General features: G+C 31.7%; 3 protein-coding genes across 3 annotated transcripts; 1 reads left to right on the plus strand and 2 right to left on the minus strand.

Moving 5' to 3' along the window:
• Positions 1-3,143: 3,143 nt before the first annotated feature.
• Positions 3,144-5,390, plus strand: LOC112525498. Its single transcript, XM_025135651.1, has 5 exons — positions 3,144-3,350; positions 3,543-3,646; positions 3,835-4,006; positions 4,099-4,221; positions 4,357-5,390. The coding sequence occupies exons 1-5, from the start codon at positions 3,165-3,167 to the stop codon at positions 5,011-5,013; spliced, it is 1,242 nt and encodes a 413-aa protein (XP_024991419.1). The 5' UTR covers positions 3,144-3,164; the 3' UTR covers positions 5,014-5,390.
• Positions 5,391-6,579: 1,189 nt separating this feature from the next.
• Positions 6,580-9,391, minus strand: LOC112525613 (homologous-pairing protein 2 homolog). Its single transcript, XM_025135805.1, has 6 exons — positions 9,303-9,391; positions 9,194-9,219; positions 7,830-8,097; positions 7,165-7,235; positions 6,888-7,076; positions 6,580-6,808 (listed from the first exon to the last, which is right to left on the minus strand). The coding sequence occupies exons 1-6, from the start codon at positions 9,328-9,330 to the stop codon at positions 6,713-6,715; spliced, it is 678 nt and encodes a 225-aa protein (XP_024991573.1). The 5' UTR covers positions 9,331-9,391; the 3' UTR covers positions 6,580-6,712.
• Positions 9,392-10,612: 1,221 nt separating this feature from the next.
• On the minus strand, positions 10,613-12,139 carry LOC112525203 (30S ribosomal protein 3-1, chloroplastic-like). Its single transcript, XM_025135216.1, has 2 exons — positions 11,785-12,139; positions 10,613-11,120 (listed from the first exon to the last, which is right to left on the minus strand). The coding sequence occupies exons 1-2, from the start codon at positions 12,040-12,042 to the stop codon at positions 10,839-10,841; spliced, it is 540 nt and encodes a 179-aa protein (XP_024990984.1). The 5' UTR covers positions 12,043-12,139; the 3' UTR covers positions 10,613-10,838.
• Between the last annotated feature and the right edge of the window lie 1,037 nt (positions 12,140-13,176).

Raw genomic sequence — 13,176 nt, forward strand, 5'->3', positions numbered from 1 at the left:
AATGATTATCCTAATTATATTTTAGGTTTTTATATTTAAAATGAGATGTTTATCCAATATTTGATTATGTTTATTCGCAGTTAGTTACACGAATTCAAAATGGAGTTTTAATAAGTTGTACTTATACACAATTTACTTGTAATATTAAATTTTAAGTAATATGCATCAATAAACAATACTTCATGCATAAAAATGGTTTTTAAGAATTTTTGTCAAATGCTTTATAATATAGTACAGGTAAAGTAATTTATTACAACCCGCAAAGATGATATATCCTTAATATAGATATTTAATTTTAATTTTAAAATGAGAACGAAAATCTCTTTTTATTAAGATTTAATCACAAAGTATTAGATTGGGTGTATATGTCTCATTCACAACTCTAAACATTATTATTTGGAAAATGACATCGAATATATATTTTTTTAGTTATTGCCGTAATTTTATCAATTTAAATGACAATGAAATCCTGATTTGACATTTAGTATATTCATTATATCAGACAAACAACAAGTAGTCCGTTGGATAAAATCGAGAAAAAAAATGGAAATAAAAAACCATATAAAAGATCTAGTATTTCTTATGATTTTAGCAGTTTGGTTTAAACGACTAAATCAAACGAGATGTTATTCATTTCGGTTTTGATTATATCAACCGAACAAACTTAACAAGGACTTTTAGATAGAAATGACAACGGTCAACAAAAAAGACATAATCTTCGGAATTCAATTTTAAAATATTTATTTTGTTCTCAAATATGATAACGGGTTACCTATTAATCTTTTTTTAACAAAACCTTAAACCAAAATTACGATATTATTCGATCCTATTTTCCGGCAGAAAAACTTTAAATGCTGTCGGTTTCAAATTTAATACAATAATTTATGGTTTTATTTAGTAATAAATTGATAATACTGATTGGTCTAGAACTTTTCTTCATTTTGTTATTACTAAAGAATATTTATTATTATTAATAAATATCTCACGTTGAAATAGATAAGGGGTCGTATAAGAAGGATAGTTAAAATGAGAAGTATAAGAAGAGATATGGGCCATTGATCATCTTTAATCTCAAACACATCAATGAATCGTGTTTGACACGGGGATTGATCTGGTGTATTGCCTTCTATTTGTGAATCCAAGTGTGGAAATCTCTTATTACACTTCTCACTTTAACTATTATTTTTATCGAAACCCAACTCTGTTAAAATATAACACTTATCTGAAATTTATATAAGATTATGGTATTTAAACAAACCAAATTTAAGTCCTTTCCAGCACATCAAAAAGAGAGTTGTAACCACCAACATTAATAAGATAGCAACATATGGGGTTATGTTTAAACTATCCATTATTTTCTTTTATCAATTCATATTGCATAAGCTTAATTTTATTTGACTTAATTAAGAGACTCGGTCAAACCCGTTAACCAAAGAACTAGTCGAATTCAATAAAGGTTGAGCAGACTTGACCTTTTTTTCTCTTTTAACTTTGACATCTTAACCATTCATATTTAGAAATACATAGTTAACAATTTACATTTATAAAATGTATCATTTCTGAAAAAGGGAAAAATTAAAGAAATTCTTTTTGAACCTTTATTCTTTAAAAACAAATCATTAAACTTAATCATTTACTGGTATTTATTAAAAATCAAATATATAATTTAACACGCAAGATCTGATATAAATGTAATATGATTTATCACCACAACCATTTGTTTCTGGTATTCTTAAACTGACTGATTGAAAGATGTCTAATTCAGTCAAACATTTAAATGGTTTGATTCAACCAAATAATTACATGGTCTCGTTCACATCATATAACACGTTCCCATTCAAAATTGTAAGAGAATATGAATAAGCCGTACATGATTATTTAAGTTACAATTTATCAGTTAAATAGTTAAATATTATTAATAACTTTTGCTTAAAAATATCCTATCTTTTTATGACAATGATTTTGTCTTTTCTTTTAATTTGTATCATAAATACAAATACCTAAAACCGAAAATCACTTTTGTGACCACGGATTAAACGAGGGTACGTTTCAAGGTCTACACGGAGTTTGATTTATAACACAATCACACGCTTAACATGCCAAAATTGCAAACAACCCCCTCAAGGTTTCCTCCTTTTTGTACCTCCATTTAACAAACAATAGTTATTCATTTATCATCGTACTTAAAAATAAAACTTATATCTATATAACCATTTTTAATTTCTGACTAATTTATGAGAAACACCACATAGTTGTAATAAAATAATAAATAAATCATATACAATTTACTAACTAGTAATTTTATTTATTGGCATATCAGTGACTCTACAAGTGAAATGAATCAATAAGGTAAATCAAGGACGGACCTACTTTGGTGGTATAGATGGCACGTGCCACCATATTATTCATCCGTCGAAGGGTAAAAAAATTTAGATTCGTAAAAGATGCAACCATATTAATTTGTTATGTGTCATCCGTATGTATTTTGAAACTACAATGAGAACACGTTTTATTTGGTATAATTGGTTTACAAGACTCTTATTTCACCCTAGACCCAAGCTTGAATCCTGTTAGTGTCATTTTTTTTAATCAAATAGTGTCACCGTTTGAAAAAAATTCCGTATATTTGTTTTTTATAGTCAAACGGTGTCATCGTTTGAAATTTTCTCCCTATGTTTTTTTCTTATAGTCGAATGGTGCCACCCTTTAAAAGAATTTCTGGGTCCATCCCTAAGACAAATCCATCATAGTATTCATTTATGTAGGTCTTGAACTATTATTACAATTTAAAAGAGCAAGATAATCGATTGGTAAAATGGGTTTTGCAAGTGCTCTGTCTCATATTCTTTCATTTACACTGAAACATTGATTTATTACGAAGAAAATGTGATAAAACATTTCTTTTGGGTAAAACTTTAGATTAGAGGTTGAGGATTCAAACAGTACATGGAGAAAACGATATTTTAGAACTCAAAGGGTCAAACTGTTAAACTGGTAAACAAAAAGGTAGATTTTAGCAAGTTATGATTGATTTATTTCTTGGCCACTCGCAATAAAAAGTCTGTTATTGGCTTTGGTTTGTTGTCTTGTACCTCCTCCTATTCTTCAACTTCTTCACAGTTTTTTCCTGTCATTCCAAAACAAAAACAAAGGGAGAGGCAGCTATGGGAAGAAAGCTTGATGCTCTCTTTGGCAGAAAATTCAAGACCTCCAAGTTTAAAACCACTCTAAACCTCGCTATCTCCCGCCTTTCACTCCTCAAAAACAATCGCAATGCTCGACACACCATTTCTCGCTCCGACATCATTCAACTCCTCCACCTTAACCACCATGAACATGCCCTCCTTCGGGTACTAGATCTCTCTCTCTCTCTCTCTCTCTCTCTATATATATATATATATATATATTCATGATAAAAATTATTCAACTGTATGATATATGATGATTATTAAGCATTATTCATCATGAATAATCCATAAAATAGTTGGTTTTCAGGTTCTTGGCAACTACTAATTTGGTCATAACTGGGATACATGTGACAGGTTGAACAAGTGATCAAGGACCAGAACATGCTAGATGTATATGATATGATACATGGTGATTGTCATCTGCTCATACAAAGGATCAACCTCATTGAGCAAGCAAAGTATGTATTTTTCTGGGAATATCTATCTTTTAACTTCTGGTTATCAAACTGTTTCACTACTAACTAAATACCTATGCAAATAATAGAATTTTATGATAATAGTGAAATAGGTAATTTTAACTTTGAGACTTGTTAGACAAAGAAAGGAATAATGCATTACTTGAAGTTTTATGTGGCTCTTTCTACAGTCATTGTCCAAATGAATTGGAAGAGGCAGCATCGAATTTGTTGTATGCAGCTCCGAGATGTGGGGAGTTCCCCGAGCTTCAAGAGATTCGTGCAATTCTCACAGCTCGTTTTGGAAAGGAGTTTGCTTATGGTGCTATTGAGTTACGAAGCAACTGCAGAGTTGGTCAAAAGGTAAGAGACGCTGAAAGATCATAATCAACTATCAAATAACATGGAGATTCTATTACTCTAACAGCTAAGCATAATTGTTTATATGGCGCTAGATGATACAAAAACTGTCTCCCAGGCAGTCGAGTTTGGAGAGCAGAGTGAAGATGCTTTTAGGAATTGCCACAGAGAATGGTATCATTCTGCAACTGGAGGAATCTTCACCGCAGATCAGAAAGGTTAGAAATTATGATACTGCCTTATTGAAGACAATCCAAATTCAAATGATAATTTCATGGATAGAGCAGTATATGATGTTAAAATTTGAATCTATGCTTTTTTTTTCATGATCTTGAATCAATCCATGTCTGCAGAAAAAACTGGTTGTCGACAAGAAGCAAAGTCAACTTAATACAGAAGCAAAAGTGGAGGCGGTGGCATCCATGGTTTTGCCGGAGAAAATAGAAAAAGTTTTGAGTTTGTCTGAGTCAATGAAAGGGTGGAGAAAGTACAGGGATGTAACTGATGCAGCAGAAGATGCTTTTGAATCAGCAGCATATGCAGCTGCTGCCGCCAGCGCAGCAGTGAAACTCTCCCGCTTGGAATCATTTAATTATGCCAGAAAGGTGCTTAATTCTGAGTCCATGAAGTCAAAACATCACATGCATGACTGCAGTCAAATGGGATGCCAGAAAAGCTCCTCAACTCCAAGATATTATTCCGAATCTGAAAATGAGGAGACTGCTGAAGGTGAAAGATCAAAATATAACATGAAAGTGGCAGAATTTGATAGTTCAGATTCAGATGGTTACTCTGATGAAGGGGATATAAGGTCATTCCATGGAGGTCAGAGCAAGCCATTTGGGAAGAAGATGTATTTTGATGAAAGTGATTACGACATTGAACAAATAGAGTTTCCATCAAGGAATTATGGCCTAGTACATGATGCAAAACAAGGCTCATATGGAAATGAATCATCTTATCCTGCTAAAGGTTACAATATTTCAGAAGGGCATAATAGGAATGCATAGTCCTCATCTCATAAGCAATTCCCATTCAGGCATCAAGCTAACCCCAAGGCACGAAAACCTGGAAACGGTGAAGGTTCTATGATGCAGGAGGTGCAACAACTAAACTTAGAAAATAAGCTAAATTCTGCGAGGAACTGAGGAAGAAAAGAATCTATGATCCATAAGCCCATAACCAGCTTGCAAGCATATCAGAGTTTTGTAACTGTTTCAGTGATTATGCACATTGGTTTCTTTCATTTCTGGGTTTGGTTATCCATCTGGATCATGGTTTTTTCACATAATTCTTTAATGGTTTTCAAGGGAAAGAGGATTTCCACTTTAATTAACCTTTTGTAAAACCAACATATTTATCCATTAAGTATTTAGCTTTTTGATCCATCGTACTTGGTTTTTCTTCTTCCAAACAAACCATTGTTTTTGCAAAATTACAAAAGCAGCATCAGACAATTAAGTGATGTGCCAAATAGTTCCAGAATTTATCCAGAGCCGCTCATTCTTACCAACTATAGTATTCTTTTTTGCAAGAATGATGGTTTGTTAGCAACAAAGAGCCAAGTGCGGTGGTTGGAATGATATTCTAAGTGTATGTGATATATTGCATGTAAAAAATGATTATAGACTTGGTAATCTACAACACGAACAGTAAAAAAATGATCCTGGCTACAGAAACATCTGAATACAGAATCCTTCTATTAGGCAGCAGTCATGATGATGCTAACAAATCAAATTACTTGCATCAGACTCACAAGCAAGGTTATAAACATAGTCACACTCTAGTAAATAAAAAAGGAATACTCCAGCATCAAGCCTGATAAATAACTAATTGTACTTACCTGGTTAGGTATCTACTTTTGACTGTGGAGCGTAAGCTGTGGTTGTAGAAAAGCTGCTTTCTCTGACTCTTGTCTTCTGATCCTCATTATAGTTAAATAATTAAATTGCTTTTGAACTGATCAAAATTCAGATAATTGGATGTGCTATAAGCAAAATTGGAAGAAACAACACCCTTCCATAATACTCCTATCTTCCTAAATTTAAGTGTTTGACTCTTGGTCATGTATTTAAATTATCCAACAAAATGGAGTAATTTTGTGGACCAAAATAAGTGATGTCAATGCTAGCTAACAAGCAAATAGGCAATTTTTAATGTTGAGTTGAGAAAGGATTAATACATATACCCCCCCCCCCCCCGCCCCAAGTCATAGCTTTACTAGAAAGTTTGAAAGGATACTTAAAAAGTAAACATGTTCTTCTGATGTATGAATACAATTATATCAACTGAAAAAAGGTAGCGATTTACAATTTTAAAATTATGCTGGGTATTTCGTAGTCTATTAATTTCATACATGATATATTCAACTAATAAGAATCAATTAAACTTCTTTTCAGAAGACCAAGCTTTATGTGACTAGTAGTAACTAATCAACTCTTGTTAGTTCTGTACTGCATATCCATGTGACTTTTTGTATAAAATGTTTGATTCTGTCACCTCTTTATTTATATAAATGTCAAATGCCAAAAGCTGTATAAGCTTTTTCATATCCTCAAAAACCAGTTTCCAGGATATACGAAAAGACTAATTGAATATCAAAGTCAAGATCGTTAACAATTTAAACTGTAACGAGGTTACTAATTTATCAATCTGATTTACCTCTACTTGCTTATACATTTATACGTGTACAATGCTATATAGAAGCTACTAGCCCCTAGGACGCTTCTTTCCATGTGGCATTAGAGTAGAATATATCTGCAAACTCACACCGATATCTTCATCATATTCAAGGCAAAGTTCCTCCTGCACAAGTAGATCACATTAGAGAATAATATTTGCAACAACAAGCACTTGTACAAAAGGTTTTTTACAGATACAAAACCTTGAACTCCTGGGGGTTTTTGGGTGAGTTCTCAGTAATAGCATCCCAGACATCTTTGAACATCCTCTTCCGCTTTCTCCACTGACTGATTGCATCTGAGTAAGTTTTCTCCACAGCCTTTCGCTCTTCTGGGCTTACCAAGGTTACTCCTCCACGTAATTTAGTCAATCTCTCTTCCATTTCCTTAACCTAATACAATTATATGATGCTCGTAAAAAAACCATGAATAAGTGAAGCATATCAAGATAAAGGAGGTCAAATTAGTTATTTCAAGAACCTGCTTTCTTAGTTTAACATCATTGGACTGTATATCTTCCAGTGTTAGGTGTGATTGTAGAGATTTAATCTCTGCACAAAAAAGATTATCATGTAATGTATATCAAATGTGAAATAGTGGCATTGCATTCATAAAGCCTAAGAACCAGAGGTGCTTCTACCCCCTCTTGACCGCATCCTTGAACTGTTGACCTCAAATACAGGCAATATAGATTAAGAAGAAAAGAAAAGAAAGAGACAGAACCTCACAGATCATAAACTTATAAAGTGGGGCTAAAATTCAAAGTAGAGCATATACGAGAGAGGAGGCAATGCAACAAAGGCAACTAGAAATCTCTCTCTTTATGAGCCGAATTGGAAAATCAAGTCTTTCTTAGATGTTAGTGACAATTTGGGATTCATGGTGAGGATTTTCTTTGTTAGACTAGTTTCTTATTGCATATTTTCCCATTGTTCATCTTAGACTTATTTTTCGGTGATTTCATGAACTCCAAATATCATGTTTTCCTACTGGTTTGGTTTTAGACCAAAGGCCATGTCAATGTATCACATACCTGAATGATGAAATTGAGTTGGTATGTGAGTAAAACCAGAATGATGGCTTCTCTGTGGTTTTAACAACATTATCGCTTTAAAAACAAGATAAAGAGTCTTAGAAAAGAGTACCTCCTTCAAGCTGACTGTTTGCTTTTTTTTGTTCTTCCAGCATCTCTTGTAATTTGGCATTTTCTTCCTTCATCTGATTAAGTTCTTCAGTGTTTGGGATCTGAAATTGATCTTGCCTAGCAAGATATATCTTCTGTTTGCCATATTCTTTGAATGATATTCGTCCACTGTCAGCAAGACTATCGAGAGCCTTCTGTATGGCAGCTTTTTTCAGGTTGAATTTTTGCAAGAAATCAGCCACATTTTGAGAATTCAGTGGTCTATTTTGCTGTAGAAAGCAACAGCATCAACAAGAGATTAGAGTCAGAATTGATGAACTTTTTACTGGTACAACTGTTTACAAATACAACCTCCCGTTAACTTGGAGGGAGAGACTTTATGGTGAAGTTTCCTTGTAAAACATGGCGTCTAGAATCAGAGTATGTGAATATGATTCAACTGTAAGACACCTTATATTCCAAACATAGTATCTCCAAGTTTTAACTGTGCTTCATAAGAGCTGTTGTATGTACAATAAACAGAAGAATTTTATCCTTCTGATGTTCTTGAATTAAATATCAGTCTGATAAGAAAGAGAACGATCTAGAATTTAGAGGGAATGCCTGGCCCTTTAGCTGAAATGAAACCAGAAGAAAAATAAGGAACTCATCTTATAAGGGTCAGGTTGCTCATTTACAAAACCTTATTCATATGAAGGCACACAGGTCCTCCTTCAAAGTTTTACACCTTTAAGTGTATTAGTGGTAAATCTTTACTTCCAATAAATTTTACTTTGTATGCCCCTTTGTTTATCTTTTTGGCTATTTTGATAGGAGCCCTACAGGTGATGTGATAACGTTGAAATGCAAGTAGTTAATTCATGGGGTTTTAACGTCAACATAATACAAGCTGGATTTCACAAGTACAAAAAAAGGTCATATCTTAAATGGATCTCTCTAAAATAAGCTTGTCAAACTGTCATGTTTGCAGTTACAGAGTGGAAGTGGAGCTACCTTAGAGCCTTATTGGTAAAAATGATAATGTCCACTATCTAAATGGTCCATGTGGAAGAACAACTCTTGTTAAAAATATCATGAAAGTCTTTCTACATAAGCCTCACAATTACGTTGTCAGGAAAGAAAATAACTCGAAAATCAAACTGATAATATCATGAATTCACAATACTTCCACCTCAACTAGGAAATTTGACGACACCCATACAAAAACTAAAACATTCTTTTGTAAGTGGCAACTTCTTTGAAACCATGTCATGGAAAATAAATCTAAACAAAAGATGCAGACTAAATTCTCCATAATAGTGCTTCTAAAAATCTCGATTAACACATCTGTAGCTATAAACATTGAGATCGAAGATTAAATTTTACCTCATTGACGAAGTTAAGCACGATTCCTGCAAATTATACAACAGCGCACAGTTTAAAAACTTGTGAATGAAATAATAAATCAGATATTGAATTGATATATAAAATTAACCTTCCGCACTATCGGATTTGGGAGCCATCGTGTCGATACAGGGTTTACACCGTCGAAGAAGATGGAGAGCGCGGGAAGTTTTACTTCGACGCCTCAAACACCTCACTGACGAAAAGTTGAAGTGAAAGCATGACCCACGCCCCAATGCATTCGGGTGGGTGGAGCTCCAATATCCGAAGAAAGAAACTGTTTTGTCTATGCGACGCCGTATCAATAATACTTGAAAGAAAATGAAATTAATAATATTAACTATTTTTTCTTCATAAGAGTAATATTAACTAAAAGACTGTTTGACAGTTGTTGAATGGTTCAGTGCAGAATAATTAAGAGGCACTCATGATATAGTGCAAAATGAAAGATAATTGTTTGGTGTTTGTTTGCAATTAAATTAGGGCGCTTAATGGTTAAGGAGACACATGATACAAAATCATTCAGAAGGTTTTAGAACCATTAAGAAAGACTTTTTTTTTTGCCAAACAAGATTCACATCTTAACAATTCAGAGTCTGCCTCTTAATAGAACTATTAAGAAGTAAACAAACAATCCCTAATTAACTACCAATCAAATTTAATAACCTGTTCACCAATTTGGGATAATAATTTGATTTTTTTCAATATAAAACAATTCAATATTTTGATTTCAATGTTTCGTTTTATTTTGTTTCTGTCGATGTTATAATACGAATTTATGTGGTTTTGAACAAGCACTAATGTTTTTATTTTGAATAAAATATAAATTTGAAGATATCATAAATTTAAAAAAATATAGTAATATTAGTATCAAATTAACTATTTAAAAGTCCTTGTTTTTTTTTTGTAATTTCTTTAATTCAATTTTTTATTATAATTTAATTCATGTTCAATAAAGAAGTAATTTATTTTTGATTTAATAATATAATTTTTTATAAAGGTAATAATTAAATTAACTGTTAAATATCAATGATTATCTTGATTATATTTTAGATTTTTTATATTTAAAATGAAATATTGATTATGTTTATCTGTAATTAGTTACACGAATTCAAGCATTGAACTTTAATAAATTGCATTTAAACACAATTTACTTGTAATCTTAAATTTTAAATAATATCCATCAATAAACGGTATTTCATGTATAAAAAATGATTTTTAAAAGTTTTTGTCAGATACCTTATAATATAGTATAGATACATTTTATTAGTGTTGTGTTTACTGGATTTAAATATAATTGACAAAAAATTGGACTTCATTATGCATTTGGGAGTTTAATTAGTATATAGATGGGACTTTTGGCAAGTGATATTGAATCAACAAGTAATCTAAACACGATTATTAGCCAAAGACCATTCATTCTAGGAACCATCTTGACCATTACGGTCTCTCACTTTGCCCGTCTTTAATCTTGGCTGAAGCTCCCATACGTAGTTTACACGCACACAATGATGCTTACAACTTCGCTCTTTATAGGTTATGAATCACTTTTGCAACGGAAATTACATTCAACAATAAATAAATAAAAAGCAGTCAAACAACTGATAAGCGTTTTGTCCAAAATTGATTAAGAGGTCAAATTGCCACCACTTTGTTGCCAAAGATTGATGATATCGGTGGCTTGATTGAGGAGAATGATCATCTTCTTTTGAGATATCCAAGACTTGCTTTCCAAAGTGGTCTTGAGTTCTTCCCAAGCATCTTTCCTTGGCCAAAAGAAGTAAGGACTCAAAGGGATGGAGCCATGCCCTGGTATCACTTGGTCAAGCCCAAGCCCTATGTTCTTCTCCATCCAAATGAACTTCAACACTAGCCTTGGCTTCTCCACACTCTTCACATCCAATTTCACCTAATGTTGCATGTTTTTAACTCACGTCAACATCGTAATATAAATACACATGATCATCAATTTGTTGATCCATAACTGTTATTGTGGAGTCTCATATCAACTAGACTTTGACCATTTCTCTTGTGTATATGTTAGAATCTTCCCCATCTCATAAAAAGGGCTCTTTTTGGAGTGATCAAGGGCTCCACTTTTATTATAAAGAGGTCAATGGGAATGGATATAATTGCTTACAAATGAAAAGTAACCACATGCTATATAGACTTGGGATCATATAAGACCAACCTGTTTTCGTGAGACTGTTATACCACTTTTTTACACTTGCAACCTCTCAGCGAAAACACTGTAAACGTAAAAAAAATCCACAGCTTCACATACTTGTCTCACGTAAACCCAACCCTATCTATATATATATATATATATATATATATATATATATTCCATCTCGTCTCAAAATTACTATCCATATATTTAGTTAAAATTGAAGATATAATTAATACATTTATGAAAATATATTATATTAATTTTCTCTTAACATGTGATTGACAAAAACAAAACCCTACATATGAAGATGTGAATTCGAAATGCTGATTCTTGACATATGTATATGTGTATGTATATATATATATATATAGAGAGAGAGAGAGAGAGAGAGAGAGAGAGAGACCTGGTCTTCTTGATCATCAGGGACAGCAGCAGGTAATGGGGTTTCTTCATCAATGGCTTCTTGAACAGCTGCTGAAACAGATAGTCTGTGAAATCTTTGAACGAGTGGTGTGGAGCTATTGCAGAAAGAGGAAGAGGGTTTATGAATCTTGAATAAAGATGGGGTTTTCAAGAATCCAACATTGGGATTCTGAGAAGGCAAAGATGGGGATGAAGTGAGACTGATCTTGATGCCCTGATGAATAGACATTGACAACATCTTGATTAATTTAGAGATTTATCAAGTTTGGAAAGAAATTATGATTTATGAGAACAGACACTCATACCCCCTTTGGATAAGAGGATCATGCTTTGCTGTTGCTGGCCAATGGCCAGACAACAAGCAAGAAGATGACTTATGGCCTGAGGCCCATCACTACAGGCCTATTCTATTTCTACGGCCCATTTCACTATTTTTTATTTTGTGATTTTAGTTTTAATAAAAAATGGACAGAATAAAAATTTGGCGGTCCCTTCTTGACCCCCAGGTCGTTGCTTTTTAATATCATTTTGCAATAAATTTGTAACAAAAATTATAAATTAATGGTTTTTTGTTTACATATAATATATTATGAGTCGGAGAATCTTTAATAAATTCTTTAAAAGTAGAGAATTTGTGGATTTTTGTTTTAACAAATTTTCTAAAATATCTTTTTAAATGGTAAAAACATAAAAAAGAAAATAAGAATCTCCAAAATAAAAATTTATTAAAAAATGAGGATCTCCAAAATGAAAATTTATTTAAAAATAATCATTTATGAGAGATAAATCATTTTTTATTAATTCTACTTATGAGATTATTTGAAAATAAATGTTTAAATAGATAAATGATATTCTATGAGATGTATTGAAATTTTAATAATATAATTAATCATGTAATCTTTAAAATATAAAATCTGTTAGAAGTAAAAGTATTTAGAGATTTTGATATTTTATAAAATTTATTAAAGAAAATCTCATAAACCAGAGTAATCATTCTTTCTGGTTAAATCTATACTATATTATAAAATATTTGACAAAACTCTTAAAACCTATTTTTATACATAAAATATTGTTTGTTGATGCATATTAATTAAAATTCAAGATTGCAAATAGATTGTGCGTAAGTAAAACTTATTAAAGTTTTATGTTTGACTTCATGTAACTAACTGCAGATAAACATAATTAAATATTAGATAAACATCTTATTTTAAATATAAAAAATCTAAMATATAATTARGATAATCATTRAGTTTTAACADAATATTTAATTATTATTTTATAAAAAATGTATTATTAAATAAAAAATAAATTAATTTATTATTAGACTTAAATTAAATTACAATAAAAAATTAAATTAAATAAATTATTAAGA

The sequence above is a fragment of the Cynara cardunculus genome, assembly GCF_001531365.2.
Source record: "Cynara cardunculus var. scolymus isolate 2C chromosome LG 13, CcrdV1, whole genome shotgun sequence".
Taxonomy (NCBI): Eukaryota; Viridiplantae; Streptophyta; class Magnoliopsida; order Asterales; family Asteraceae; genus Cynara; species Cynara cardunculus.